Source organism: Palaemon carinicauda, chromosome 15 (assembly GCF_036898095.1).
Source record: "Palaemon carinicauda isolate YSFRI2023 chromosome 15, ASM3689809v2, whole genome shotgun sequence".
Taxonomy (NCBI): Eukaryota; Metazoa; Arthropoda; class Malacostraca; order Decapoda; family Palaemonidae; genus Palaemon; species Palaemon carinicauda.
Window position 1 is genome coordinate 47,196,132 of NC_090739.1, and position 27,500 is coordinate 47,223,631.

Sequence of the window (27,500 nt, forward strand, 5' to 3'; positions counted from 1 at the left end):
TCTTCGAGTCGTCTCCGCCGCCTTCCTCTGCAGAGGATTCTCCTCGTCGGGAGCAGACCGTAGCAGCCACGTCCTTGGACCTCTCCGCAGATCGCTCGTGATCTCCTACGCCTACCAGACCTTCCACTTCCGGCGCAGATGCGCAGCAGACGCCTTCTGATCTCATCATCTGACGGGCACCGGTCCCTTCGGGGCAAAGGGATGTCTCCCACGGTGTGGGTACTTCCCTTGCGCGTCAGGGTTCCCCTGCGCGCTCAACTGCGCTCTCCTGAGTTACAGCCACCAGACTCACCGCGCCAGCGCTCTCCTGCTCGTCAACGTTCGCCTGCTCGCCAGCGCTCTCCTGATCGTCAGCTCTCTCCTGTTAGCAGCCAGCGCCCTTCTGTTCCTGCTGCGCGCCAAGCGCGCCACCGTCTCCTGAGCGCACACGATCTCCTGCTCGTTACCTGCGCACCTTGTTCCTGATGCGCGCCCTGCGCCCCAACGCTCGCCCACGCGCCCTAGATCTTCGGATCTGGACGCAGGCAAGGACCTGACTCCTCCGCCTCGCCCACGCGCTCCGGTGCGCCCATCTTCGCCTGCACAACAGCGCGCACGCTCCCCGGTGCGCACTTCAAGAGTTCCTGCGCACCCGCGCGCCTACGAGCCTTCATCTCCTGAGCCCGTCCGCGAGCGTTCACCCTTGCGCGTTTCCTCGCCCCAGCTGCCTGCGCGTCGACACCTTCCTGCGCGCCAGCGATCTCCTGCGCTCCAACGTTCTCCAGAGCGCCCGTGTGATCCATCGCCTGCGCGCAAGCGCTCTTCAACGCGCCAGCGCGCCCATGACTTGGATCGCCATAGGACCCCGACGCGCACACTCGCCAAATTGCCTGTGCGTGGTCGATCGCCTGGGCGTACTACGCGCCAGCGTTTGCCAACACGCCATCGCCTGCGCTTCACCATCCTCCTGACCGACAGCGATCTCCTCTACCCTCGCGCCCTTATTCACCAGCGCGGCCGCGCGCACCTTCTCCTGCGCGCCAATGCGCCCACTCGCCCGCGCACGTTTATCCCCGCGCTAGAGCAGCCACCCGCGCGCGATTCCTTGAATGCTCCATTGCGCGAGCGCCAGTGCGACCCCCGTTCTCGCCGGGTTCCGCAGCTCGTGCCTGCGACAGGGACGCGTACTTCCAGATCGCCATCAGGATCGCCACCGTGGAAGCGCAGGTCTCTCACCCAGGACCAGGAAGAGTCGTCGGAGAGGTCTAAGCAACATTCTTCCCTTTCTTCTTTACAGGTAGGGCCCGTTGCGTCCACTCCGAAGGATCAGGCGATCCCCTTCCCTCCAGCAGGGATTACGGACACTGCGTCCGTCACCCGTCAGTCTTGGTTTGGTCACCTGATGAAAGCGGTGGTGCAGGCTATGAAGCCAGCCCTCACTGATCTGGGACTCAAGCCAAGGACAGACTCGCCCCCGCTGAAGAGAAGGAGAGGAGTGGACTTCGTGGGGACTTCTCCCAGGGAGAAGTTGGCTCCTAAGAGGTCCGTCAGGAAGGCTCCATCCCCTTCGCAGTCGTTTTCTCCTTCTCCTGTGGACGAAGGCTTTCCATCCTCAGGAGAGTCCAGCGAGGCGAGGGCCTCTCCCACGGCACCAATGGGAGAAACCCCACCTCGAGGAAGAGAAACGTCTCTCGTGGAAGGTACCTTCCAGACCTCTTTACTGGAGTCTTGTATCCCGCCCAGGAGGGAACCCAAGGACTCAAAGACGATTTCTAAGTCGTCTTCGCGGATTCGTCCAGAGCCAACCAGAGCCCGGGAGAACGTCCACGTGTCTCCCCAAGAAGAGCCTCTGGGGACGGGAGACTTAGCTGCCAGTCCACAGGGAGGAGAGCAGCATGAGTCTGAGCATGCCTTCTGGCAGGTCTTGAATCTGATGAGGCAACTCAACAGGTTCAAGGACCCGGAGATCGCCCCTCGCGAAGGCAAGGATACGGTCCTAGACCAAGTCTATAGTACCCAGAAACCTTCGAGGGCCAGCGCGGCTTTGCCCAGGTCCCAGGGGGTGAAGAGTGCCAGAGACAAGGTCGAAGTTCAGCTCTCGGACTTCGCTTCCTCCAGCCGTTCCTCTGCCGGGAACAGACTCCTCCCACCTCCTCGTTTACAGCAGAGGAGATATTTTGAGATCATGGGGGAGTCCAGCCTAGCTCTTAACCTCCACCACTCGGTGGAAGAGCTCACAAGGGGAACTTCGCTTGAGAAGCTCTCCGCTCGGCAGGTGACATTCTCGGCCTCGGAGATCCTGAGCTAGGAGAAGGTCGCGAAGTGTGCCATGCAGGCCACTTCGTGGCTGGACGTCTGGCTGGGTTCTCTGGGCATCCTATTGCGCTCTGAGGACTTGTCTAAGGAGAGCAATAGGAAGGCCTTGGAGACCTTCCTCCTCTAGGGCACTCGCTCCATCGAGTTAACCAGGTTACCAACCTGTGGGCCAACTCGGTCTTGAAGCATCGTGATGCGGTGACCGAATAGTTCCATCGTTAAGAGTGGCAGTCCCCCCGCGTGTCCACCTGTGGGGGGATGCCTACAAAGTTGCGTGCACAGGTGGCAGCAACATGGGGCCTATTCTTGGACGGTCTCTGTGATCGGCCAAGGTTATCGCGTCCCATTCACAACATCTCAACCTCCCCTGACAGTGAATCCAGTGTCGTTGAGCTCCTATGCCATGGGATCGGCAAAGGGGCTGGCCCTTCGGGCGGAAGTCGAGACCATGCTCAAGAAGGATGCTCTCCAAGAGGTCGTCGACGGCTCCCCAGGCTTCTTCAGTCGAATCTTTCTTGTTAAGAAGGCGTCTGGAGGCTGGAGACCCGTCATCGATCTCTCAGCTCTGAACAAGTTTGTCAAGCAAACTTCGTTCAGCATGGAGACAGCGAACACGGTCAGACTTGCAGTGAGACCACAAGACTTCATGTGCACACTGGATTTGAAGGACGCGTACAGTACTTCCAGATCCCAATCCATCCGTCTTCAACGAAGTTCTTGAGATTCAGCCTAGACAGCAAGACCTACCAGTTCAAGGTACCGTGCTTCGGTCTCTCCACAGCACCTCAGGTGTTCACCAGAGTGTTCACCCTGATTTCGTCATGGGCGCACAGGAACGGCATCCGTCTCCTCCGATATCTGGACGACTGGCTGATCCTAGCAGACTCGGAGTCGACCCTTCTTTGACATCGAGACAGGCTTCTGGGACTTTGCCAAGATCTGGGGATCATGGTAAATCTCGAGAAGTCCTCTCTGCAGCCGTCCCAGCGAATGGTTTATCTAGGCATGTTATTATTAGACACCAATCTCCACAAAGCATTTCCATCAGACGACAGGATAGCAAGGCTGAGGAGGGTGACAGAGCCCTTCCTCAGGCGGGAAGAGCTTCCAGCTAGAATTCCATCTAAAGGACTCCAGGTCAACTTCCTAGGACAAGTCACACTCTTCCTCCACACACAAACTTATGTAGGCCACACGTCCCTTGCGGAGCAAGGAACTTGTGAGGTGCAGGGACTCCTTTTCTCGAGTGCTTCTCACTCGGATTCTGAGTCCCCGGGTAAAGTCAAAGCCAGTAAGGCTGGGGACTTTCCATCCTTCCTAAGGGGTAAGTCACCCAATGTAAATAGCGTGGTTTGTATTTCGGTTACAGAACAAATGACAAATTCGGAGATAATTTGTATTTTTCCTAACCATACAAACCTTAGCTATTTACACATATTTGCCCACCAGCCCTGTCCCCCAAGACAAGTCCTACCTCTAAGTGAAGTGAGACAACTCACCGGTGTGTGGGGGGGGAGGGGTAGCAAGCTACCCCTTCCCCTACCCCCTTGCTAACTAGCGCGGGGGTAGTTAACCCTCGTTAAAAATCTATTGGCTCGTCCTTTTCAGCTACGCCGAAAGTAAAGCCAATGTAAATAGCTAAGATTTGTATGGTTAGGAAAAATACAAATTATCTCCGAATTTGTCATTTTCGATTCAGATTAAGGCTTATATGCCTCACTTCCCTTCACAAGGCTTGGGAAGAGGGGTTATCTTGGAGACCACACACCTCCCCAAAAATAGGTTTTTCTTATGTCAAAACCCCTCTTTTGGGGTCAATTTGCGGCATGGTTTCTTGTAACTAATATCAGAGAAATTTAAGAGTAGACTTCTGTACACTAACAGACATTTGACTCCAACCAAGCAAACTATTAGTCTGTGTATACCTGGTTGGCATAAAATAACAGATTGAAACTCGCCTCATGTGAGAAGTTCCATGTGAGGCCAGGTTGAGAGGTAGCCTACCACAGACCAGCCAAGCACCACGCATGCATGTTATACCACTTGGATTTGTTTCAGGTAGTGTCCTATAAATACTCTATCTCCGAACCTGTATGTCCTGAAATTGCATATTAGCAAATGCCCAAGAGGAAATTATTTTTCTCACATTGTGGGTTTTAGGGACGGTGAAAAGGGCCATCATTTTGATGAGGAAGGTCATTAAAATATGGATAGTCCACTTAGAAAGAAGGGGCTTGTTTTGTCTGGGTAATCAGAAACAGACTACTTTCTGCAATCTGGATTTCTGCAGGTATGCCTGCAGGGTTGATACTGGAAAGAGGTTGCCATCCCTCAACTATAAAACCTATACATAAAGATCCTGCCTCTGGAGAGGCTTTCATTATTGGTTAAAATAGTAGGCTAGAAGTCAGAATCAAGAAGGCACCCAGGTGTGATGATGAAGAATTCTGGTTCTCTACGTAATGCAGCAAGTTTGCGGGCTCGTGCTCCTGAAGTTGAAGCTATTAGAAAAATAACCTTTTGAAGAAACTCTTATAAGGAAAAAATAGAATTATCTAACTTTGTAAAATATTCAAGCATACTTTCGAGAGTTTATGACACTGAAGGAGATGGCCAAGAAGGTCATTGTGAGGCAAAAGATTTTGTAATCCTTTGGAACATGTCCAAATCTAAATCAAAGTTAAACACCTATTAATGTCAATGCATATTTATAAAAGATAGTTGATGGCTTAAGTTGTCTTTTTTTAAAGAGGTGGACTAGAAAGGAAGTAAAGAATTCCGGGGTTATTTGTTCTTAAGGAGGGTAACCCAAGCTTTACTTAATGACTGGTATTGTCTGGTGGAGGAAGGCTTCTTACATCCCATCAGATATGTTACATTGTATGCAGCAAAATCTTTTCTGTAAATACGGAAGAGGAAATTCAAGCATGAACGGGAGAGGAAATCCAAACACGAAGGTTCTGGGTCAGAAAGGGGGAAGCAGAGATAATCTGATTCCCTACTCTCTGATATAGATATGTTGATTGAAGAGGGTGTGACTGCGGATTTAGATGCTGAAGTAATGGAAACCATGGTACCACTAGCACTGCTATCCTCAAAAATTCTGGAAGGATCTTCAAAATATTTTAAGTCATTTTCATTGGAGGGAACAGATAAATTGAAAACCATTTTTTATAGTCCAGGTTAGGGCATCCTTAGCAACTGCATGGGGATTCATATTCAAAGTTATAATAAAGTGGTAGTTTCTGATTCTCCTTTGTTGCGAACAAGTCCAATTGGATTCAAGTATAATCCTAAGGATCTCCTGGAATGAGCCCTGATCCAATATCCATTCTGTGTGCAGGGTTGTTTTTTAGGGCAGGGAGTTTGCCACCATGCTGAGGGAGCCCGGAAGGTGGTTCTGAGAAAGCAATAGGCCATTCTCCCCAAGTAACTTCATAATAGGGAGACTCGCTGCATAGAGAATTCTGCATAGAGAATGTTCGAGCAGGAGCTTTTAACTCCTGAGGCAACAGATTGCGTCTTGGTTGTTAATAGAAAATTTTTTATTTGAATTCATTCTTAGATCGCACTTCCTCAAAGTCAGGAAAGCTGCCATCAGTTCCTACATATATGAAAGACTGCCAGTTGCAGGTACCATTTCTCAAACGCAGGTCTCCTCTGGGTGACTTTCCCAGTCCGACTTGCATGCATCTGTATTAAGGATAATACAGTAGATACTGTGGTAGGAACCAATGGGATTACCATGAAAAGGGACTGTGGTGAGGCTCCAAGGCTAAGGATTATTTTGCAGTGACTGGCTAACTTAGATCTCTTATCTTGATCTTCAGAATTGAATTGACTATTGAGGCAAACTGAAGGAAATCCAAGATCTTCTATAAGTGATGGCTATAAGAAAAATTACTCTAGAGAAAATAATTGGCCTTGTGAAGGATTCTTTTCTGAAGTGTCTTTTTGAGGTTTAATAAGGCCTTTGACCTTTTCCAGTGCAGGCCTAGTCAATAGAATATCCTTTCTGAAATTAATCTTGATATTTTTAAATTTACCAAGCACTTTATGTCCTGTATAACTGGCAGAACTCAATTTGTTTATGTAAGGCGTAGTTTTCTTGTCTTCGCCCAGACTAGCAAGTTGTCCAAGGAGGCAATGATCTGAACTCTTTGCAATCAAAGAAGTTTGATCACTGACTTTGCCAGCTTTGGGAACATTGGAGCTATATTAAATCTGAAGGGTTTTGGTAGCCTATTAGAAACGCCTCTGTCTTGCAATCTGTTGAACAGAAGTTGAGCCCCGCTCAAGCTCGATAGTTTCTAATGGTGTCTGCAATCTCACTGTTCTTGTGAGCTAGAAAGGGAGGTTTTGGCGAGCCTATAGGTCTACCTGCTGGGTTATCAGCAGCCATTGCCTGTCCTCCCTGGTCGTAGCTTAGTAGAGATCGGACTTCGACGTTGACCATGGGAATATATATTTTCAATGTCCAGGATATTGTCCTTTCTCTTGCTTCTGCCATTCATGAGCAACTTATAAACCTTTAAATGGCATCACTTTGAACCTGAATAGTGTGATAAAAATAAAGTTCAAGCATTCATTGTTTCTTTTGGGAAGTAAAAAGGATTCTTTTGCAAGTTTACTTTAAATCAGCTGATCCGGAAAGCATAGACGGTAGTGTCCATTAACATATAAAAAAAACAATGAAAAGGGTAATATTTGCCATTTTTATTTCTTAATTCAATACTAATGATCGCCATTTTTATTTCTTAATGATACTAATATGTGAATATTACATGCATTATTGATGGGTACAGTTAAGTGAAACACCAGTTTTATCAAAAAAATTTTTTTCATATTGAATGCAGCTGTTCATTCATTCGTTTAAGAGTGTTCCACATAGGGTGGGGCAATCTTAAATGAATAAATGCCAAATGGGGCAGAATTTGGGGATGATATGTCTTTAGGACCTATAGTAGCAGTGTGAGACGTAATTGGAAAAGCACAGAAATAGTTACATAGACTAAAGTAGAATTTAAGGCTCTGGGAATAGGAATTAGTTTGATTTAGGTATTGGTTTTGGTATGGTGTCACAAGGATTTTCTATGGAAGGTTATAGTTAGAGAGTGTACTCCAGGCACTGTTTGAGATACTTTCTATGACCATGAGGGGTCTTAGAACTATTTTTGCATTGAGGTAAAACCTTTTTGTTTTAGACTTAGAACTAATTTTACAGAGGTAAGATCTTTTTGTCTTAACAGTTGAGTTGACACTACTGAAGTGGATCCTGGACACTAAAGTCTACTTTTCATATAATTGTTATGCAGCAATGAACTTTGAATAGATTCCTTGAAATATACATAATTTATAGATTAGTTATTTCAATTTTTTACTAAAGTTCATTAGTGTTGCCAACCTCTTCTGCGTGCATAGTGGTAGAACACATGTATGTACAGTACATGTTTGACTCCCATATGAGAATGACCAAGGAGAAAATGGCAGCCATGTGATCAACCAAGGAGCCACTTGGTAAGGCAGCAGCCATGCATGATTGGGAAGTGCTTCACAGGGCATTACATGTACCAATAGGGAGAGCTGTAGAAATTTGTACTTTAAATTTTTGGGCTCAGGCTGTCCTTTTCTGGGGAGGAACAGCAATGGTAAGTATTGAAATAGTTCATAATATGAAATTTATGTTTTTAACTTTTCATATTAATGTGTTTACTTGTATTCAAAATTACAAGTGCTGTATAAGAAAAATGAAAGCAACCAGAATCACCAACATATAAATAGTTAACTTAAATACAGTAAATACAAGTTTTTTTAATAAATACACTGGCCACTGCCAATGGCAAGTAAGATCATGTCACTTATGTGAAGTGAATTTATTATGTAGAACTCAGGTATTGTATGTTTATATAACAGAATTTCTAATTAAAATTTTTCCACAATGGAGTGATTGTTAACAAATCTAGAAAAGACATCTTAAAATTACTAAAATGAGTATAAAAACACAAAAAACTGACATTGGATTGGAGGAGCATACTGTACAGTATGTTATTGTTGTCTCATGTTGACTTTTAGACCGAAGAAGCTATCCGACATGCGCAGCATATTATTATTATTAGATGCTTGTCTCATTGCTGTACTGAAGGGATCAGTGTATTGGAAGAAAAGAAAATAGGAAAACTGCTTAATTTACAGGATTAATGTTGACATTTCAAGCTTTCGGAAACTGAAGAAACAGGAATATTTAGGGAGGCTCGTAAAAACAAGAAATTTTACTATTAAAATTCTGTTTTTTGTTTTGCAGATCACGGTCCCGGTCTCGTTCTGTTTCACGTAGTCATCATGGAACACCTTCAAGGTAAGAACATTTAAGCAGGTTTTATTTTAACTGTGTTGTTATTATAATGTTGTGGAAGTTTTAGTAGGTGAATATGTTTAACTGTTTACTGTAGTTACTACTGTAGTACAGGACAGTATTTTAACTTTTTACTAATGATAAATGTTATGCAGTCTATATGGTAGTTTATGATGAATCTCTTTCAGATATCAGATGTTAAATTTCATGCATCTGAATTTGACAATGATGCTGCATTGCAAAAAGATAAAAAAAACATAGTCCATTATGATATACAGTTTTACATGGATAAGTTTAGAAATGTATTAGATTTTATTTAAGGTATGTATTGATAAAAAATTATACAGGTACTAGACAAAGTTTTGTCCATTGTATTGTAGATGGTTTTATAGGTCCACCAACAATAGTCTGCAGTTCTAGAACCTTTGTCAGATTTGCGAGTTTGCCTGATTATGGGAGGTCATTCCGTAACAGCTGAGACTGGCTAATTATACATATTCTGCACCTCTTAACAGTATTGAAATGTTATAAACATTAATTAGCCAGTAACAAATGTACAGCAACTGATTGAATTAAATACAGCATGATGAAAAATTACAATTGCGTATCGTCTTCATTTGTTCACATGTTTTGTTTTCAGACTTGTGTGTTACAAGTGTATATTTAGTGTATTGTCTCTTTTCTCATCTTGGATCAATAAAATTACGCTACATGTTCCTGCTTTTACGGTGTTGAAGTATTTATGACCAAAATAGCTTTACTTTTAACACAAATAACTCAATGAAACCATTGTTAACTAGTGAAAGGCTTAGCAAAAGTACTTTGTCTTGTTTTTGGTTTTGTCATGTTACAACCTAATATGAACTTAAAAATAGAAAACAAAGAATCTGTCAATTAAAAGAAATATACTAAATTTTATTAGGGTGTAATTTTTATTTAATTCATCTGAGAATTTCATTGTTAATTTGCCATTACTTCTATATGTTGGATTGGTTGATTTCGTTGGCACTCCCAGCTTCATGATGAAATGGAAGCAAGTAAAGAAGAAATGAACAGTAATTTAACAAAATTTGTATTCGCCTATTAGCTTTACCAAAATTTTACTATTCTTCTATTAATCCTTTTACCGTATTGCAGCATACTACAGTTCATCTAAAAAAAGTTTTCTAAAAACCAAAATAAATTCATAATAATCGAGGGCAAGATTTCTGTTGTTGTGGGTTTTAGCCTGTATTTCTATCTTATCCATACTGGGGCAATAGCTTCTCTGAGATATACTGTACAGTAGTCCCTTTTTTATATACTGTACTGATAGGATAGGAAATGAAGTGAGCGATTGGTTTCCGGTGAGAGTGGGGCTGAGACAGGGATGTGTGATGTTGCCGTGGTTGTTTAACTTGTATGTTGATGGATTGGTGAGAGAGGTGAATGCTCGAGTGCTTGGACGAGGATTGAAACTGGTAGACGAGAATGACCATGAATGGGAGGTAAATCGGTTGTTGTTTGTGGATGATACTGTACTGGTTGCAGACGAGGAAAAGAAGCTTGGCCGATCAGTGACAGAATTTGGAAGGGTGTGTGAGAGAAGGAAGTTGAGAGTTAATGTGGGTAAGATTAAGGTTATGAGATGTACAGGATGGGAAGGTGGTATGAGGTTGAATGTCATGTTGAATGGAAAGTTACTTGAGGAGGTGGATCAATTTAAGTACATGTACTTCTTGTCTGTTGTTGCAGCAAATGGTGAAGTGGAAGCTGATGTACGTCAGAGAGTGAATGAAGGATGCAAAGTGTTGGGGGCAGTTAAGGGAGTAGTAAAAAATAGAGGTTTGGGCATGAATGTAAAGAGAGTTCTGTATGAGAAAGCGATTGTACCAACTGTGATGTATGGATGGGAGTTATTATTATTATTATTATTATTATTTGCTAAGCTACAACCCTAGTTGGAAAAGCAGAACGCTATAAGCCCAGGAGCCCCAATAGGGAAACTAGCCCAGTAAGGAAAGGAAAGAAGGAAAAATAAAATATTTTTAGAAGAGTAACAACATTAAAATAGATATTTCCTATATAAACTATGAAAACTTTAACAAAACAAGAGAAAGAGAAATCAGAAAGAATAGTGTGCCTGATTGTACCCTCAAGCAAGAGAACTCTAACCCAAGATAGTGGAAGACCATGGTACAGAGGCTATGGCACTAACCCAAGACTAGAGAACAATGGTTTGATTTTGGAGTGTCCTTCTCCTAGAAGAGCTGCTTACCATAGCTTAAGAGTCTCTTCTACCCTTATCAAGAGGAAAGTAGCCACAGAACAAATACAGTGCAGTAGTTAACCCCTTGAGCGAAGAAGAATTGTTTAGTAACCTCAGTGTTGTCAGGTGTGTGAGGACAGAGGAGAATCTGTTAAGAATAGGCCAGACTATTCGGCGTATGTGTAGGCAAAGAGAAAGAACCGTAACCAAAGAGAAGGATCCAATGTAGTACTGTCTGGCCAGTCAAAGGACCCCATAACTCTCTGGCGGTAGTATTTCAACGGGCGGCTGGTGCCTTGGCCAACCTACTACCTCTTGTGGGGAATGAAAGTGACGGAGAGACAGAAATTGAATGTGTTTGAGATGAAATGTCTAAGGAGTATGGCTGGTGTATCTCGAGTAGATAGGGTTAGGAACAAAGTAGTGAGGGTGAGAACAGGTGTAAGAAAGGAGTTAGCAGCTAGAGTGGATATGAATGTGTTGAGATGGTTTGCTCATGTTGAGAGAATGGAAAATGGCTGTCTGCTAAAGAAGGTGATGAATGCAGGAGCTGATGGGAGAAGTACAAGAGGAAGGCCAAGGTTTGGGTGGATGGATGGAGTGAAGAAAGCTCTGGGTGATAGGAGGATACATGTGAGAGAGGCAAGAGAGCGTGCTAGAAATAGGAATGAATGACGAGCGATTGTGACGCAGTTCCGGTAGGCCCTGCTGCTTCCTCCGGTGCCTTAGATGACCGCGGAGGTAGCAGCAGTAGGGGATTCAGCGTTATGAAGCTTCATCTGTGATGGATAACGGGGGAGGGAGGGCTGTGGCACCCTAGCAGTACCAGCCAAACTCTGTTGAGTCCCTTGTCAGGCTGGGAGGAACGTAGAGAGGAGAGGTCCCCTTTTTTGTTTCATTTGTTTGATGTCGGGTACCCCCCAAATTGGGGGAAGTGCCTTGGTATATGGATGGATGGACTTATTTTTCCCTTCAATACAGTATATACCTCACTAGCTATAAATAACATATACATATTGCCAGTAATGACTAATGCCAAGACATGTACAGCAGGAACTTGAATGGCAACTACGAATATAAAGTTGTGAGCAGGCGTGTAGATTTTCCTGGTGATCGGTTCCAGTTATAAACCATAAAGTTCTAAACAGAAAAATAAAACTGTGAATTAAACTCAAGAAATGGTATTTTGTGAAGAAAAGGGGTTTTAGCAATGGAAAACCTAATTTTGGAAAGAGATGTGTGGTCTCCAATGACTCTCCTGTAAAAGACTAGAACAGGAAATTCAGATCTACATAAAATTTGCTAAGAAATATTTTCCCACTTGCTTATTAAAATTCCTTTCTTATTCTAAGAAGGTCAGCAAGCCTTAGCTTGTGGTAGGAAAGTCTGACTTGAGTCTAAATTTCTTTTAACTACTTTAGATCCTTCTGCAGCTAAAATCCTGGCATTTTCACATACCTAACTGCTCTATAATAAATATAGATTGCGAGGCAGAAGACCAAAGGTATTATGGACCCTTATCCTTCCTCTTCCTAAAGTAAGCACCCTCAAGCAACATAGTTTTTTTGAGGGAGTTGGCATTTCAAATAGATGCTCTTAAATTTATATCTAATTGAATCTATAAGGCATTAGTTGTGGGATGTATGTAAGTGTAAAGGAGTCGAGTTTCAAGGTTTTAGCGTAATAAAAATGGTTTCGTGGTGGTTGTTTAGAGATTCAACACTATCCTAGACTTTTTGAGACCATGCTCTGTCCCCACCAAAAAAAAGTCCAACGTTCTTGAAGACACTGATGACGATCCTCGACATGGAACATTCCTTGATGTCTTTTGCCTCAGGGAGACTGACCAGCACTTGGTTTCCCCTGGTGTGCCTCATGTTACCCTTTTTCCTCTTGAGAAATTTCTGAAGGACCATGGATTTGGGACTACCTGAGCTGAGGGATTTTGCTGCCTCTATTTTTGTTGAGGAAACTTTGGTACAAACTGAAGAGGCTTGGGATGAGTGTGTGATACCAGTCTCTTTGCTGATTGCTTCTGAGACTGTTACTGACTGTTACTATAGGCTGAAGCCTTGTAATTAAAGATTTCTTTTTAGGTAGGGCCAAAATCCTTTTGTCCATTTCTCTAGAAGTGAAATGCCACCTGTACGTGTGTTAGCTTTATCCACTAGAGCTTGGGGGTAAAGTAATTTACATAGAGGGTCACTATATAGAAACTCCTCTGCTTCAACTATATCCAGATCACAAGCACTCTTACATCAAATTTTGTTTTGATAAAGTTCTGTAAAGCCTTGCAAATAGCTTTAAACTTTAACTTTGCTATTCCCAAGGTGAAACTGTGAGACACCAGCGTAAACAAAGTCAGTTGAGCATTAAATTCTCCTGTTCCAAGATGGTCTGAAACGTAAGGAAAACGGTTGCCCAGTTGATTGATAACTACATGAGTATTCCATTTCTTGTAGAGAAAGACTTCACAAAACCCTTCAAGTTCTGCTGTGAATCCTTCAAACTCCATATGATACACCCCTAAAAAAGACTACATTCTTTGGGCAAGGTGAAGTTTTTAAATAAACAGGTCTCATGGATTCTAATTTAATTTTGACCATTTAGGCCAGGAATGGCGTTATCTTGCCTGGAACAGACATTCCAACCATTGAAGCATCAAGCAAACTGTTGACCAGAAGAAGACCACCAGCCTCTGAGACTACCTTTGCCAAGTTGTTAAGGACAGACGTGTACTTCATTAGGATAACCTAAGTGATGAATCCTTAATCCACCTATATGATTCAGGGAATGTAGAAAAATGTTCAAATTATATATAATTGAATGGAAGATCAAAGTTCTTACATCGAAAAGAGTTTGATTCAGAGTAAAGAGCACACTCTGTGCCAAATTGCCAAGGGTTCCTGCTAGGTCAACTCCTCAACATCCATAGAAGTAGCCACCTCAGTCGACTCTCCTCCATCACCGAACCCGGAAGACTTGGATCAGAAGTTACTACCTCCTGTGGAATTTTCTCCTAAAGCCAATAACTCAAAGGCCCAGCACTACTGGGTCCTCAGGCCAGGACAAAGAGGGAGCAAACAGAGTATGGAAACTCCTGGGAGTGGTCGAGCCTTGGGTAAGGAGCAGAACAATTCCTCAACTATCTTAGCAATAACTGAGGCATCCGTAGGGGACACGGGAAACCTGCTTAGCGGAAATCTGAGCTGGAGCTGACCTAGCAAGCTGACCAAACCCTGGGGGAGCACCCAAAAGATGCCTCCCAGAGAAACCTGAAGTCATCGTCCGACCCAAAATCTACTACAGTTTTTGGAAGGGCCCTGGTCCACCATGACATCTCTATCAAAACCAATATGCCGTAGCAAGTACGGGTAGAAAATAATATGTACATAATACGGATTCGGTGATGCAAAATCCGTAAAGGTGATGCCTTTACAACTTAGTATTTGGTAATGATATTTACCTACTTTGTTTACATCATTTCTTGTCAATTTTGTTTTGTGGCTTAGTCTATTTCTATTTCCATCTTGATATTATGCCGTGTATTATTGCATCAGCCACTATTGCACCACAACTGTACATATGCATAAACATTCTTTGAGGAGAGTTGTGAATGAAAAAAAAAAATTGTATCAACTTAGTTTAGTTTTTATGTGCAATTGATGAGTGACATTGTATGGTGTGGAAGATTTAGGTCTTTTCTTATCTTTCATTTAAGCGAAATGAAGCTGTAGCCAAATGTATCTGTAATATTAACAATCCAGCAGTCTAACAGCCTCAGTGATGTAAGATGTAAAAAGTGATATTGTAATTAGCCAATTCCTGGAGTAAATGAGGTAGGCCTACCATATTATTCATAGCATAGTTATTGATGGTGGACCTGTAGTCAGACTATAGCAGTGGCTTATTGCCTAGCAATTGTAATTTTTTTCTTGAATTTCACTTCAGTTCTACAAGTCAAATAAATACATATACAGTACCTTGGTATAGAATGAATGAAGTAATAATTTTTTGCCAATATCTTACGTGATAGATACTTTGCTTTTGCTAACATAGAATGATAAAATAGTTCACTTATAAGAAACCTTCTCTCAAAGTTTATTTTATCATTTATTGGAACTAGATTCTGTGAAAAAGTATCTTATTGAGTCCTGTAAGCGAGACCGAGTCTAGAAGCTCAGAATAAACTACACCTGTAAATTTGCAGACTTCTTACTTTTGAACTAAGCATTTATGGCATTTTTTCAGTAATCAAAGTTGTGCAGGGCTATAATTGATTATCATGTAATGGCAATAGAAGTTTTACTTTCATGTTAGTATTCTATTTGAGTTTAGGTTGTTCATATACTTTCCAGAACTTTTTGTATTTCCCAATCAACTTTTTGCAAAATGTCAGCAGCCAATTTTTCTAGTTTTTGCATAATGTCAGCCAGTTTTTTAGGAGTAAGCATTTACCAAAAATAACATATAATTTTACTGTTGATAAAAATCTATATCAGTCATCACTATAAAGGTCCCATTAGGCAAATGTATCAGGCAACTGAAATATGAACTAACTACCAGAATCCTCAAGAAGTAGGAAAAATTTACCTTTGATAATTTGTTCTGTTGCCTGCTATGAGAGCTGAGATTTTGTAGCTCTGTAGTCTCTTTAAACTAATTTTGTGTAACTATTGTTTAAACTCCCTAGCCACAGGCTTAGCTCAAATTTTCTAAGGTTTTTTTACTATTCACATGATTGTTGTGTAGACTTTATGTGCCCTCTAGACAGTGTCACATAAATTTTATTGGCCTTTTATACCTATATAACTACAGAATCCCTACACCACTTGATCTATCATGTCATAGTACCTTTTATGAACTTTGAGGCTTAACCTTTTAGAAGGAACAATACTTTTCCATCTTTACTTTTCTTTCAAATTCTCCTCTAAGGAAATTATCTTTCGTCTTGTGTTACATTTGCTTATTCAGGGGGGATTAGCTTATTATGCTAAAAGTATAACTTCATTTCTAATACAGAGTATTGTTTTGGTACATTTTAATAAAAATAGCCAAAAAGTACCACACAGAATAAATATAACATACATGTTGCATAAAAATTAACCTAACTGTTCTAGTATTGACTACTGTTGAATGTGTTTCTTAGAGGTTCTTTGACTGTCAGTTCTTTGGTGAAAGGCCCATAGCCACCAACAAGGCATGAACTCTGGTGACTCAGATTACTTCTGGAGATCCTTAAGAGATAGTGTTCTGAGAATCTGTTAATCTAATGTGCTTTGGTTTCTTCTATAGGGACTAACAGACTGATGTTTTTTATTGTAATTTTTCAATTTATAGCCTTACACTTTATGCATTTTGTCTCTGAACTCAAGTCCCCAAGTCCAGAAGCCAGCAGATGCAGTGTTATCTAAATATATTGCTTCAAGTCTTAGAATTATGAAGAAATTACCATTTTCTGTTGAGTTTATTTTGCAGGTTTCAAAATGTCTCATATAGATTTAGGCCATTTATTGTTGCATCATTATTTTCATATGTCCAAAATGGTATTTTTATTGATATTCAGTCTATTGCTAGAGTTTATTTTTTCATGTGCATTTAGACACAGAAGCACATGGACTATCAAAAAGCTTTGAAGAGCACTGCACATCACAGACCACTGGTCATGTATAGTGTTGTACTGTACTGTATTGTACTGTATATGCTAAACTGATTTACCAGTTGCACTTATCATTTTTTTTTTACTTATAGAACAAAAATTAGTCTTGAAATTAGATAACCGGTACTGTTTTCTTTTATGAGCAAGCTGGAAAACTGCAATTGAAAATTATTCCTGGAGAAGTGTGTTACTCTATTTAGAGAATAGTCTATTCTTCCATTAATTTAGATTCAGTTTTATGCTAAAGTTCTCTTACATTGTGTAGACTATCCATCAAATGGGTGTTTTACCAGATATGCATTGAAGAAAGTCTCCATAATTCTGGTGGCAGAGCTCTTAAATTACCATGAACTCAAGGTTACAATTTTGTATAATGTAAATGAGGTGCAAAGCCACGCTCTGCAAAATTGTACCAATGGTATCAGGTTTCATATAAATCATATTTGCTTGTACCATAGTTTATTTTTTTCTTCTTCTGCTTAGATCTTTTTCATGTGTGTGCATGAGTTTGAGTGGACAATAATTTATAAAGTATTAAGAGATGGGAATGAATTGGATTGTGTTTTCATGATGTTACATTTCATTGTTATAATGATGTATTCTGTCTTTGAAGGCAAGATTATGATGATGGCTTTAGCATTTATACAGTAATTAACAATTTATACAATTTAGTAATTTAATTTTATCTTTAACATTTTGTAAATTAAGGAGTTACAAAATTATATGTTATAGTCGTAGTTTTGTTGGAATTGGTCTAAGAATTAAATTTCTGGGTTTTACGTGATAAATGTCCTACAATGGTGATACATTTTTTATATATGCACTACAGTGCTTTTTTCTGAGTGGCAACTGATTATCTTTAAAAATGTACCCTTAGATCATAATTAACTTATATTGGCAGCGTCATTCCATAACATATAAAAACTAAGCTGGACGGAATCCTTCATAAAACAGCACTTCACATTGAAATAAAAAAGAAACATATTATACATCACAGGTATTTTTTCCTAGGTCTTTATTAATGATGACTTATATTTTTTGGGTTAGGCTGCTGTGTGGTTTACAAGGACTATCCTGTTTAGGTTAGACATAATATATTCAAGAAATATTGTCTTCCCTGCCCTAGGGCCAGTGTGTCAATGTGCAAAGCATGGTTCGAGCTTTATGGAGCCTGTCACAGCACCTCCAGTGCTGAATCTGTCTGCTAACTGACAATACATCACCCACCAAGAGCCAGTACTAACTGAAGATTATGCTTACCTGATCATTTGCTCCATGTCTGTCAACCATCTTTTCCACAGGTCGTCACTCCATGAAGAAGTATTATTTTGCGTTCTTGAATTATTGACAATTGAAGATGATTCTATCCCAACTTCCCAGGTTAAGGGGGGCTGGCCGGCTAATGCCGTTTTTTAAGAACAGGATGTTGACATTCATACCACTTAATAAGGTGACTTGGGTCATCTCCAAACTGCATATGATTTTTTACTCTGACCTTCGGTTTTGCGACGCCAGGGTGATTTGTCCTGAAAATGAGTATTTTTCAAATTGTATCTCCTCCCTTGATAATTATTATTAAGACCTGGGATTACTACCCTATATAGACCTGATGTAGACCTCCAATCAAATGAGAAGTTTTTTCTATCTAAAAGTCATTTTTTTTTTTTTTTTTTGGCTAGATAGGAATATTTTCATTATCGTAAAAAAATGAACCCTAAAGATCAGGGGAAAAAAATTACGAAAAAATATGAAAAAAAAAAGAAATTGGAAAAAGGGCAAGATTTGATTGTTTTATAATGTTTTTCTAAGTTATATATCAAGTTTCAATGCCATATCTTTAAAGCTAAGGGAGAATATAGAATTTGAAGGTCAATAAGTATAGTTTTGAGAAATGGGTGTTCAAGTTTTTCTTTGTATTTTTACAAAGACAATATTAATAAATCATGATTATTATGAATTCTATATTCCTCTTTGGATATCAATAAACCAAAACAAAGTTATTTATCATAATTTAATCATAAATGAAGATTCTTTTGCTCAATATCTTGTTTCTTTAGGCGAGACGTTCGCTCCTTCATCATCTCTCTCCTGCACTAACTAATTTTGCCGATATTACCCACTTCTGAATTCTTATTAGAGCAAATTTTCTTCTTCCTTATGTTAGCGAGATATTGAAATTGTCTTTTCCTCTTTGGCATAATGAAATTCTTGCCGAAACCGAGAAAATACAGGCTTAAAAACGAGTGAATGTCAGAGGTCAAACTCAAACGTGTACTCTCTATAATGAGATTTGTGCTCAGACTGAAGGCTGAAGGGTGTAATTACTGTGTAATACATCTCCTTGTGACTCATGGAATCTATAAACAGGCCATTGCTCACAATTTGTTTTATATTAGAAAGTAATAATTATCAAAATTTACCTTAACAAGAAATACTGCATTTTCTTGTAGGAAACAATGTTTTTGGTTTATTGAGTTACTTTCACTAATTACATTGTAACTATGAAAGTAAGAGGAATTTTGTCAAAAGATTTCATAAACATATTCTCCATTATTCTCCATTGCCATACGAACGACGATGAAAAATTTTGTGTTTTTCTTCCTATACCCCATGTATTGGCATACTGGCTGGGCCCCTAAGAACAGTTGATCAGTTTCTGAATTTATTATTACCCTTTTATACCCAAATTTAGCTCTAGTTGCTTGTGGTAATGCATACACCACTATTCAGGGGTTTGTTTTAATAATATGAACATAGTCCCATATGAAGCCTTTACAATTTCGACTTAAAGGAAAGGGCTTTGAGACATATGGTCATGGTTACCCAGTTGCTGCAAGGGGATTTTTAGACCATGGGTGTCACCTAAGTTTCTCTTCTTGTCAGCCCCATTGTTCCCTCCCCAATAACCTAGATTTTTCACACACACATCCAAGTCAGGTTGGGGAAGTCTTGCAGAGGAAATACCTTTGGAAAATTGTCCTCTCAATTTGAAGTACAGTACTGTAGTTCACATGTATTGGCACTGATGGCACTATTCCTGACTTCAAAGAAGCTCGGTCTAAGAAGAAACTTGCTTATCAAAATTTTCGTTGACATCCAGCCACCATTCTGCTATCTCCAGAGAAGGTGATCTTGCTTAAGAACTCTTTGAATGCAGCATTAGAGGAAGCCTTGTCCAATCAGACGGCTTGTACGCAATCAGAGCTCTTTCCAAGAGATCTTGCAATTACCAAGGATCTCCAAGTAAAGCTGTTTGTGACGCAAGAGAACCACAAGTTTCTTCTTTTTGTAGCTCAGAATTTAGATTCTCGAGCAGTTGCAAGAAGTGCCTTGAACCTGGACTGGAACATATGGTCTTTGATCTATGTTTCCTCCAAGTTTGTTTTCAAAGCTTTAGAAGATCCTAGTTTTCTTCTCAGGAATGTCTGTGTAGGTGTTGGTACTATGGCCAAACTGCTTAGGGTTTCTATTCCTTTAGTGTCTGGAGACTGAAGTCATTCTCTCTTTAGACAGTACAGCTGTGTCAGAGGGTAGGAAGTTGGAATATTTTCGTTTTCTCCTATCTGACCCAGAACCTTCTTTCCTAGATTTGCTCTTCCAGATATATGGAAGATAATTTTTGGCTATCAATGTGACGTATTTGACGAGCTGTAAGAGGTCTCCGTCCACCAGACAGTACCGGTCAGTGTGGAAGGCATGGAGGGGTCTTCCTTATGCATAGGACTGTGCTAGTTAACCCAAGACTTCTTAGTTTTCTTTTTGGTCCACCTCTGTAAAGAGAGGAGACTTAAGCCGTCATCAATATTGTTATGCTAGTCGCCATAGACATAACCTTTCATGTGGGGTTTCATTGTTGGTTTAGATTTGAACGTATTCCACAAGATTTATGTCCTTTGCCTTGCAACAACCATTGTTATCAATTCCTGGTCACTTGGTAGCGTGCTTAATTTTTTAGCCAAATTAGATAACTTTCTAATTACTCTAAAAGAGCTACTCCAGATGGCTATATTTTTATAGCCTTAGCCTCATGAACAAGAATCAATGTACCTTCAGCATTCCATAGAGAATGAAAATTTTTCACTCTCATTCCTGGTTGTCTTTTGATTCTGACTCCAGGTTTCATATTTTGGGCCATAAATGAAAAGCACTTACAGAAGGGGACCTTCTTTATATTCCATTTTCACAATCTAGTGATGATGACCTCTGTCCATTGTTTACCCTGTAATTATATCTGCAGAGATCCAAGTCTTCAGGGGCTGTCTGTTTTCTCATGATTTCCCTCAGAGCTGATCGTCTTTTCAATCTTAAAACCCATTATGTAATTAAAATTACTTTCTTATTAGCATTTATTTTTACCAATATGGAATTTCAGAAAAACCATAGCTTTACAGGTTGGTCTGGGCATTGGATGTTTATAAAATATTACAGTATGTGAAACAAATCGAAGCAGTACAATATGCATGCTTGTGCTTGGATTGTTCATAACATCTACGTGGTTGGGTGTTGGATAGAAGAGAAGGATCACTAACCAGGTCCCTCAGAAGAAGCACCATGATAGTTATCTAGTTCCTTCTCCATGGATTTCCTCTCATGAGTGATGGGGTTGTCTTTTCCTCTCACATGTTTGCATGAATTAGATATTCGGTTAGTTTTAGGTGACTTGACTTTAATGGTACACAAGTCTACTTCATTTTTTGTCCTGTTATAAGTCATTGGGGACCACACAGCAGCCTAACCCAAAAACATGAGTATTGATGGAAAAAAAAAGCCTACTTTTAAGGGGTGCTGTGGGGTTCCCAAGGCCCTCCCTCCTCCTTAGACTTTTGAAGAGAAATAGGACATAACCGAGACCTACTATAAGAGTGAAAAGATGGTTGCTAGGTGAGGAGCAAACGCCTGGATAAGCGTTATTTCCAGTGTTAGTGTATTTTCTCAGTGGCAGCTATATTGTCAGTAAGTAGACAAATTTAACATTGAAAGTGCTGTGCCTGTACTTGCAAATATCCCTTATGCACGCGGAATTTGTGCTTTGCAAGTTGATCTAGCAGGGAAGACAATATGCCTTTGTTATATTATGATGTATTTGATTCATTATTCTAGCCTAAACAGGAAAGTCTTTGGGCTACGCCCCCTCAATATTAGCTTTTTCCTTCATCAAAACCTCTTTTACATCTCATACCAGTATGATTGCAGCTTGTTTTATAAAAGTTATATCTGGTTTTCTTTTAACCTTGTCTACTTGTGTAACATATTGCATTGTATTTATCTTATTTCTATGAATCTTCCCCTATGTTCATATTGCACAGTTCTCAAAGCTAACTTATATCGACACTACCCCGGCATCAATGACCTTAGATGTCAGGATGCCAGAAAACCTCAAATTAATCAATCAACACTACCCCCCCTAAAAAAAAAAAAAAACTACAAATTTCCTATCTCCTTTCCATCAAGAGGCCACGTCTCTTGCTTATCAATGAGACATTGACTAACCAGTATCTGCCTTTTTTCTGTTTTCTCGTTATGCCAACAATATTCAGCTATAGATCTATTTCAGATTAAAAATCAGTTTAGTAGTAATTATTGGGATATAATTTTCAGGATTTGTTAGTAATTACTGTACTGTGTACATTGTTCAAGGGAATTATTTTTGGTCGATCATGACCTTATTTTCTGTTTCTCTTACTGAAAACAGAATTGGGATTTTAATAATTGTGAAGAATGTGAGTCTTCCGGTTCCTCTTATAGAAAAGTATGTTCAGATGGTTGCTGAACAAATTGGTAGTTCTAAATGTAAAAGAGAACTAGCTTTTAGTTCAGGGAATCCAGAGATCAGACTAATTGATTATAGTGGGAATGAAGTTGGAAATGCAATGCCAGTAATCAACAACACTGCAACCTTTAGTGAGCCCTCAATTTTTAACAAGCTTTTGGGTTATGATTGTGATGGAGAGCTTCATCAGCTTTTAACTTCTTAACTTATTAACTTATTTGTACAATCTAAGAATTCCAATGATTTTTGACCCAGTAAAAATGACAAAAAAATGTAGATTAATCAAAAAATATATTAGTTTGAAGTAACTCAAAATAAACTTGTTTTAATTTGGTTGCATCATTCTCTTTAAGAATTACAGATCCATGCTTAATATTTGACTCAAGTATCTGTAGGATTAAATTAATCTGTTTCAGGTATTATTACAGATGTGTATAGGTCCATTAATGTTGGAAAACCTTCAGTAGTCTGAAGAATTTTTTAGAATCTAGATGTTTTAACGGTTTGTATTTTGAACTTTTTCAAGAGCTTTTTATTAAAGATCTCACAACCAAAACCCTTTTCCTATTGCCCTTAACATTGGCTAAATGTATTGGTGAACTACAAGCTCTCTTGTAAAGTAAGTTTTGAAGAATATGAAACTATCTTATCTCCCTTACCTACATTCAAAGCTAAGAATAAGTTTAAGAAAGAAGGTTTATCATACTTACTTCAAATTTATTCTCTGGTAATAGAAGTTACGATTACATCAGAGAATAGCTTTATTTGTTGAGTGAGGGATGTTGTGTATTATTTGGCCAAAAATACAGATATTAGGGATGATGATCCGAATTTGTTTCATGGGATTAGGAGTTCTAATCACCGTTTGTCCAATAATGCATTGTCCTTTCTGGTTAAGACTGGCCATAGAGGCTCACAAGGAGTTGCACCGAGTCAGATGAAAGACGTGAAAGTTAAGGTCATGATATTAGTAGTGCAAGTAAATCTCTGATTTTTTTGTAGTAATCTTTCTTTGGAAAGTTTTAACGGCAGCTTGGTGGTATACTAAATTGGTATTTGCTAAACGATATTCTAAAGAATCCTGTTCCCTTATCAATATTGTGGGCTTTAGGTCCTGTAGAAGCTGCTGGGGATGTGGTTTAATGAAAGGTGGGTTTAGTTTTTAGTTTTGTATTGGTGGAATTAATTAGTCTTAGGTTGATTTTTTACTGTATTTTGGGAAAGTGTATAAACAAGTAATAGGTAATGAAAAGACTTATAAAAGCAATCTGGATATTTATTATAACTGGTTTTATACTGAGACACTGAGCAAGAGGCCAGTCCAGTATATAAAATGAGTATCCTTTTAAGAATTTAAATTTCCTATCTCTTTCCTTCATGACCCACCTGCAACAGAGTATGAGTCAGCAATTATGAGATTCATTGAAATAAACAAGACTTTGATAAAGAATTTATTTCTACACTTGTCGGATGTTCATATGCTTGCTCACCCTCCGCCCCACTGACTAATGATGTCATGATGATAGGATATTAGTTTCAACTTGAGACTGAAGAAAGGCAGGTGCTGACTACACAAACCATGGATTTTGCCATTAGTCACCTTATGTTCTTGGCCCCCTGGAGATGAGATGAGAAATTTTTAGTTTTTTCAGGTATTTTCGATATAAGTCAGCTTTGAGGCCAAAGCAATATGAACACCAGGCGAGTATAGAAATAACAAATTTCATTATTGAAATTCCTTTTTTGAGTAAAATTCTGCTTTGACTTAAAGATAAAGGCTTGGTTGACTGGCCAAATACTCTTCTTTGCAAGACATCAACATTGGCCCAATACATTTCTTTGTAAGATGTCATGATTGATATTTCGGAAAGGTTTTTTTTCTTACACCAAAGTTAGGTAAAACATAAAAGGAGTGTACGGCATGAAATATATTGGTCTGGATTTATAGAAAATTGCATACTGTATGAAGTGCATTGTCTTCATTTTATTACGATCTCATTTTATTTCCTTTTTTTTTTTTTGTACGTCAGTTGAATCGATAGAAATGTTGGAAAGGATAAATATATTTCTGTTAAGGTCTGAAGTAATTTACTTATGTGAAGGCAAAGTGATTCTGTTCTTTTTTTCTTCACAAATATAGCAAAATACTTTTTTAAGTAAAGTGTTTTAATCAGTGAAATTGGATTTACAACTGTTATTGGATGTAAAATCATATGATATTAATGATTAATGTTGTTAGTAAGGTCATTATTTCCTTTAAAGACCGATTAGAGAATATGAAACTAAGTTTGAAACAGACATTTTTATACTATAAAATCTTAGCTTGCTTCACACTGGTAAGATTATTTTATTTTGGAAATATTTCTTCAAAATTTTCTTTGATATAGTTAGATTTAAAGGGGAAAAAACTGTACAATGTTACTTCTGATGTGAAATGCATATAAGATTTGAATGAATCTTGATGATATAAATTTCTTTTTTGTAACTGCATTTTATTTATTTGTAGTTTATAGCAGTGCTAATTGCTGTCTTATTATTTTGTCTATTTTGTTATATTCAGTTTCTACTTTTATTAGATGCTTTTCTGAAACAGGACTTAGGCACTTGTTCTATAAGTTACTTTTTTGTTTTTGTTTTGCCTCTGCAGTGACAGCGAAGATTCTTCTACCTCCCCACCAGGATCACCTGCATCCACACGCTCTAAGTAATTACAGCTAAATGACTGTTGATGATCAATTTCCTAAATCAGATAAGAACTAGTTCTAGTTATTCTTAACTTGAATATTATTTGGATGGAAGTGTATTTGATGTCATTTTTCTTTCTTCTGAGATTGGAAATGTTCATCATCTTGCATTTTGTTTGCTGCATGTGGTTTTATTCTTGGCTTGTAACTTTGCATTTCTCTACATTGTTGGTGTTGGTGTTTATCTTTACTAAATGCAGAATATTTCATTATTGTCATGTAACTGCTGCTCTTTGATGTGATTCAGTTCCTAGATTTTATGGATATTTTTACTAATAAATTGCCACATTATTTTGGTTAATGTGTGTTTCTTTCTTAATTCATTGATTGGTGATTGTTTCTTTTCTGTAATATGCTTCTAATATGACTGTAGTAAGCAGTAATTTGCTTTGTATTAATGCTCGGAAATTCCTAAGTATGATGTGTTTATGTCTTATTTAAGATCTAAATTCATTCTGTGAAAGTATACTTTTTGTATCAAAACCATATTTTGTATTTCTTTTACACAACCGCATTCTAACTTGATGCTGATATATGACATTTATTTATTATATTACCATGAATTTATACTGTAGTGGTAATTTGAATTTGAGGACAGAAATACTTATCATGTTGATGGTATTGCAGACGAGATTCACTTACTCCGCCCAGTTCACCCGGTGCAAACCGTCTAAAGGAACTTTTCCCATCCAAATCTCCCCTGGCACGTAAACCATCCAGATTCTCCATTTCTAAAGTAAGTTTTTCAGAAATATGATTTTTTATGCCTTTTAAGTTAATCTGTTCAGTTTATATTGGGAAACTTTAGTTTTATTACTAGTTGATTGTATTATTTACAATTAATACCTAAGCCACTTGAGTGAGAAGCTGTTATTTTTAGAAAGCAAATGAGTACTTAATGATAAGCAGAACATTTCGTAGTAGTGGAAGGGGCCTTTATCACATACAACTTAATCTAGTAAATGCTTATTCATTGATTATTCATTATCATTAATGTTTATCTGGTAACTGCTCATTCTCTTTTCATCATTTTAATTTTTCTATGTCTCTTTATGTCAATTTAACTATCAGTTTTGGGGGTTTGATTTTTAAATCCTTCACAGAAATGTTGGTATGCTTCATTTTTTTTCATATAATATTTTGTGTGTTCGTTGGTTAATAGTTTTTATGCATAGCTGGTCCTCCTGCAATATTTATTAAGTAAGACTTACAAGAAGTTTACAGTACATTATTCTTGTTTATTACTCATTTGATATTACAATATTTTACCATATTTTGTATAATTTTCTGCTATCTGCTAATACCTATACAATGCCTTATATATTTTTCTGTGTTTAGCTACTTGGTTATTTTATAACCTTCTTATGTGAAAATGAAAATGCCCTAATTAGAATTAGATAGGAACCTTGATATTTTTCTCAAGTAACATGTATTAACTTTCCTCTGAAATCATAAGCAATAGGAGTTATACTTTGCATTGCTAAGGTGTAGGTCTTGACAACAAACTATCCACAATTTCCATTGAATGGACTTTACTTTCTATTAGCAATAGCAAAGATTTCATAGTAAGACACATGCAGAGTGCAGTGAAGGAACTTGGTATGGATAAAAAAAGAACATATCCTAGAAAGATATGAAAGAACTTAGTTTTATCAACTTTTGTCTATGAATAGTTTATATTACTGTATAGTGGTACCTCGGTATACGAGTGACTCTGAATACAAGCAAATTGGCTTACGAGCATATAAATTCAAAACGGTTTACAAGCACTGTATCAGTCTGCAAACAAAAAGTACTGACGAGGCTTGCTTAAAGTCAGTCATGCAGTACCCATATGCCACACACACACAGTGTGTTGTTTTCATGTGATTTTACCCTATTTTTGTACAATTTTGAAGAAAAATAAAAAATAGTCATCCCTGGGTAGGGATGAATATTGAAGAATATTAAAAAAGATGACCAATTGTCCGTAAAGCTTAAATCAAGTGATTCAACAAGTAATACTGAACATCTCTCAAGAGAGAGAAATCCTAATGTTTTACCAGAAGTGCTCAAGCAGTAACCTCCTCCTCCTACTCCTCATTTTACTCATGTAACAGGTTAATGTCTTAATTTGGGGTAATGTTCATGTTTTAGTCCTGATGATAGGAATGATGGTTTCACAAAAGGTTGGTTAATCAAAATATAGTACAAAATATTGAAGTTTCTGCTTCCAATTGCCTTTCTATTATATATATATATATATTATTAGAGAAAGCAGAAATGTATGACTATAGATTTATATGAGTAAAACTAAGATAATGTTCATTGAAAATACAGAGACAAAAAATAAAGGTTATGGATGAACCTCTAGAGGTTATTAATGAATATATATTCTTAGGACAGACAGTAAGTGTTTCCCAAGGACACAGGATTGAAATAAAAAGAAGGGT

At 38.8% G+C, this 27,500-nt stretch overlaps 1 protein-coding gene across 5 annotated transcripts in view; it reads left to right on the forward strand.

Annotated features, from left to right (window-relative positions):
• The window catches only part of LOC137654602 (chloride channel protein 2-like), a 330,894-nt gene that overhangs the window by 253,688 nt on the left and 49,706 nt on the right, over positions 1-27,500 (forward strand). For all 5 annotated transcript variants that reach the window (XM_068388383.1, XM_068388384.1, XM_068388382.1 and 2 more), the window contains 3 exons: positions 8,597-8,650; positions 24,972-25,028; positions 25,696-25,804. In XM_068388383.1, the coding sequence (XP_068244484.1) occupies positions 8,597-8,650; positions 24,972-25,028; positions 25,696-25,804 (220 nt within the window). The remainder of the gene's footprint in view (positions 1-8,596; positions 8,651-24,971; positions 25,029-25,695; positions 25,805-27,500) is intronic.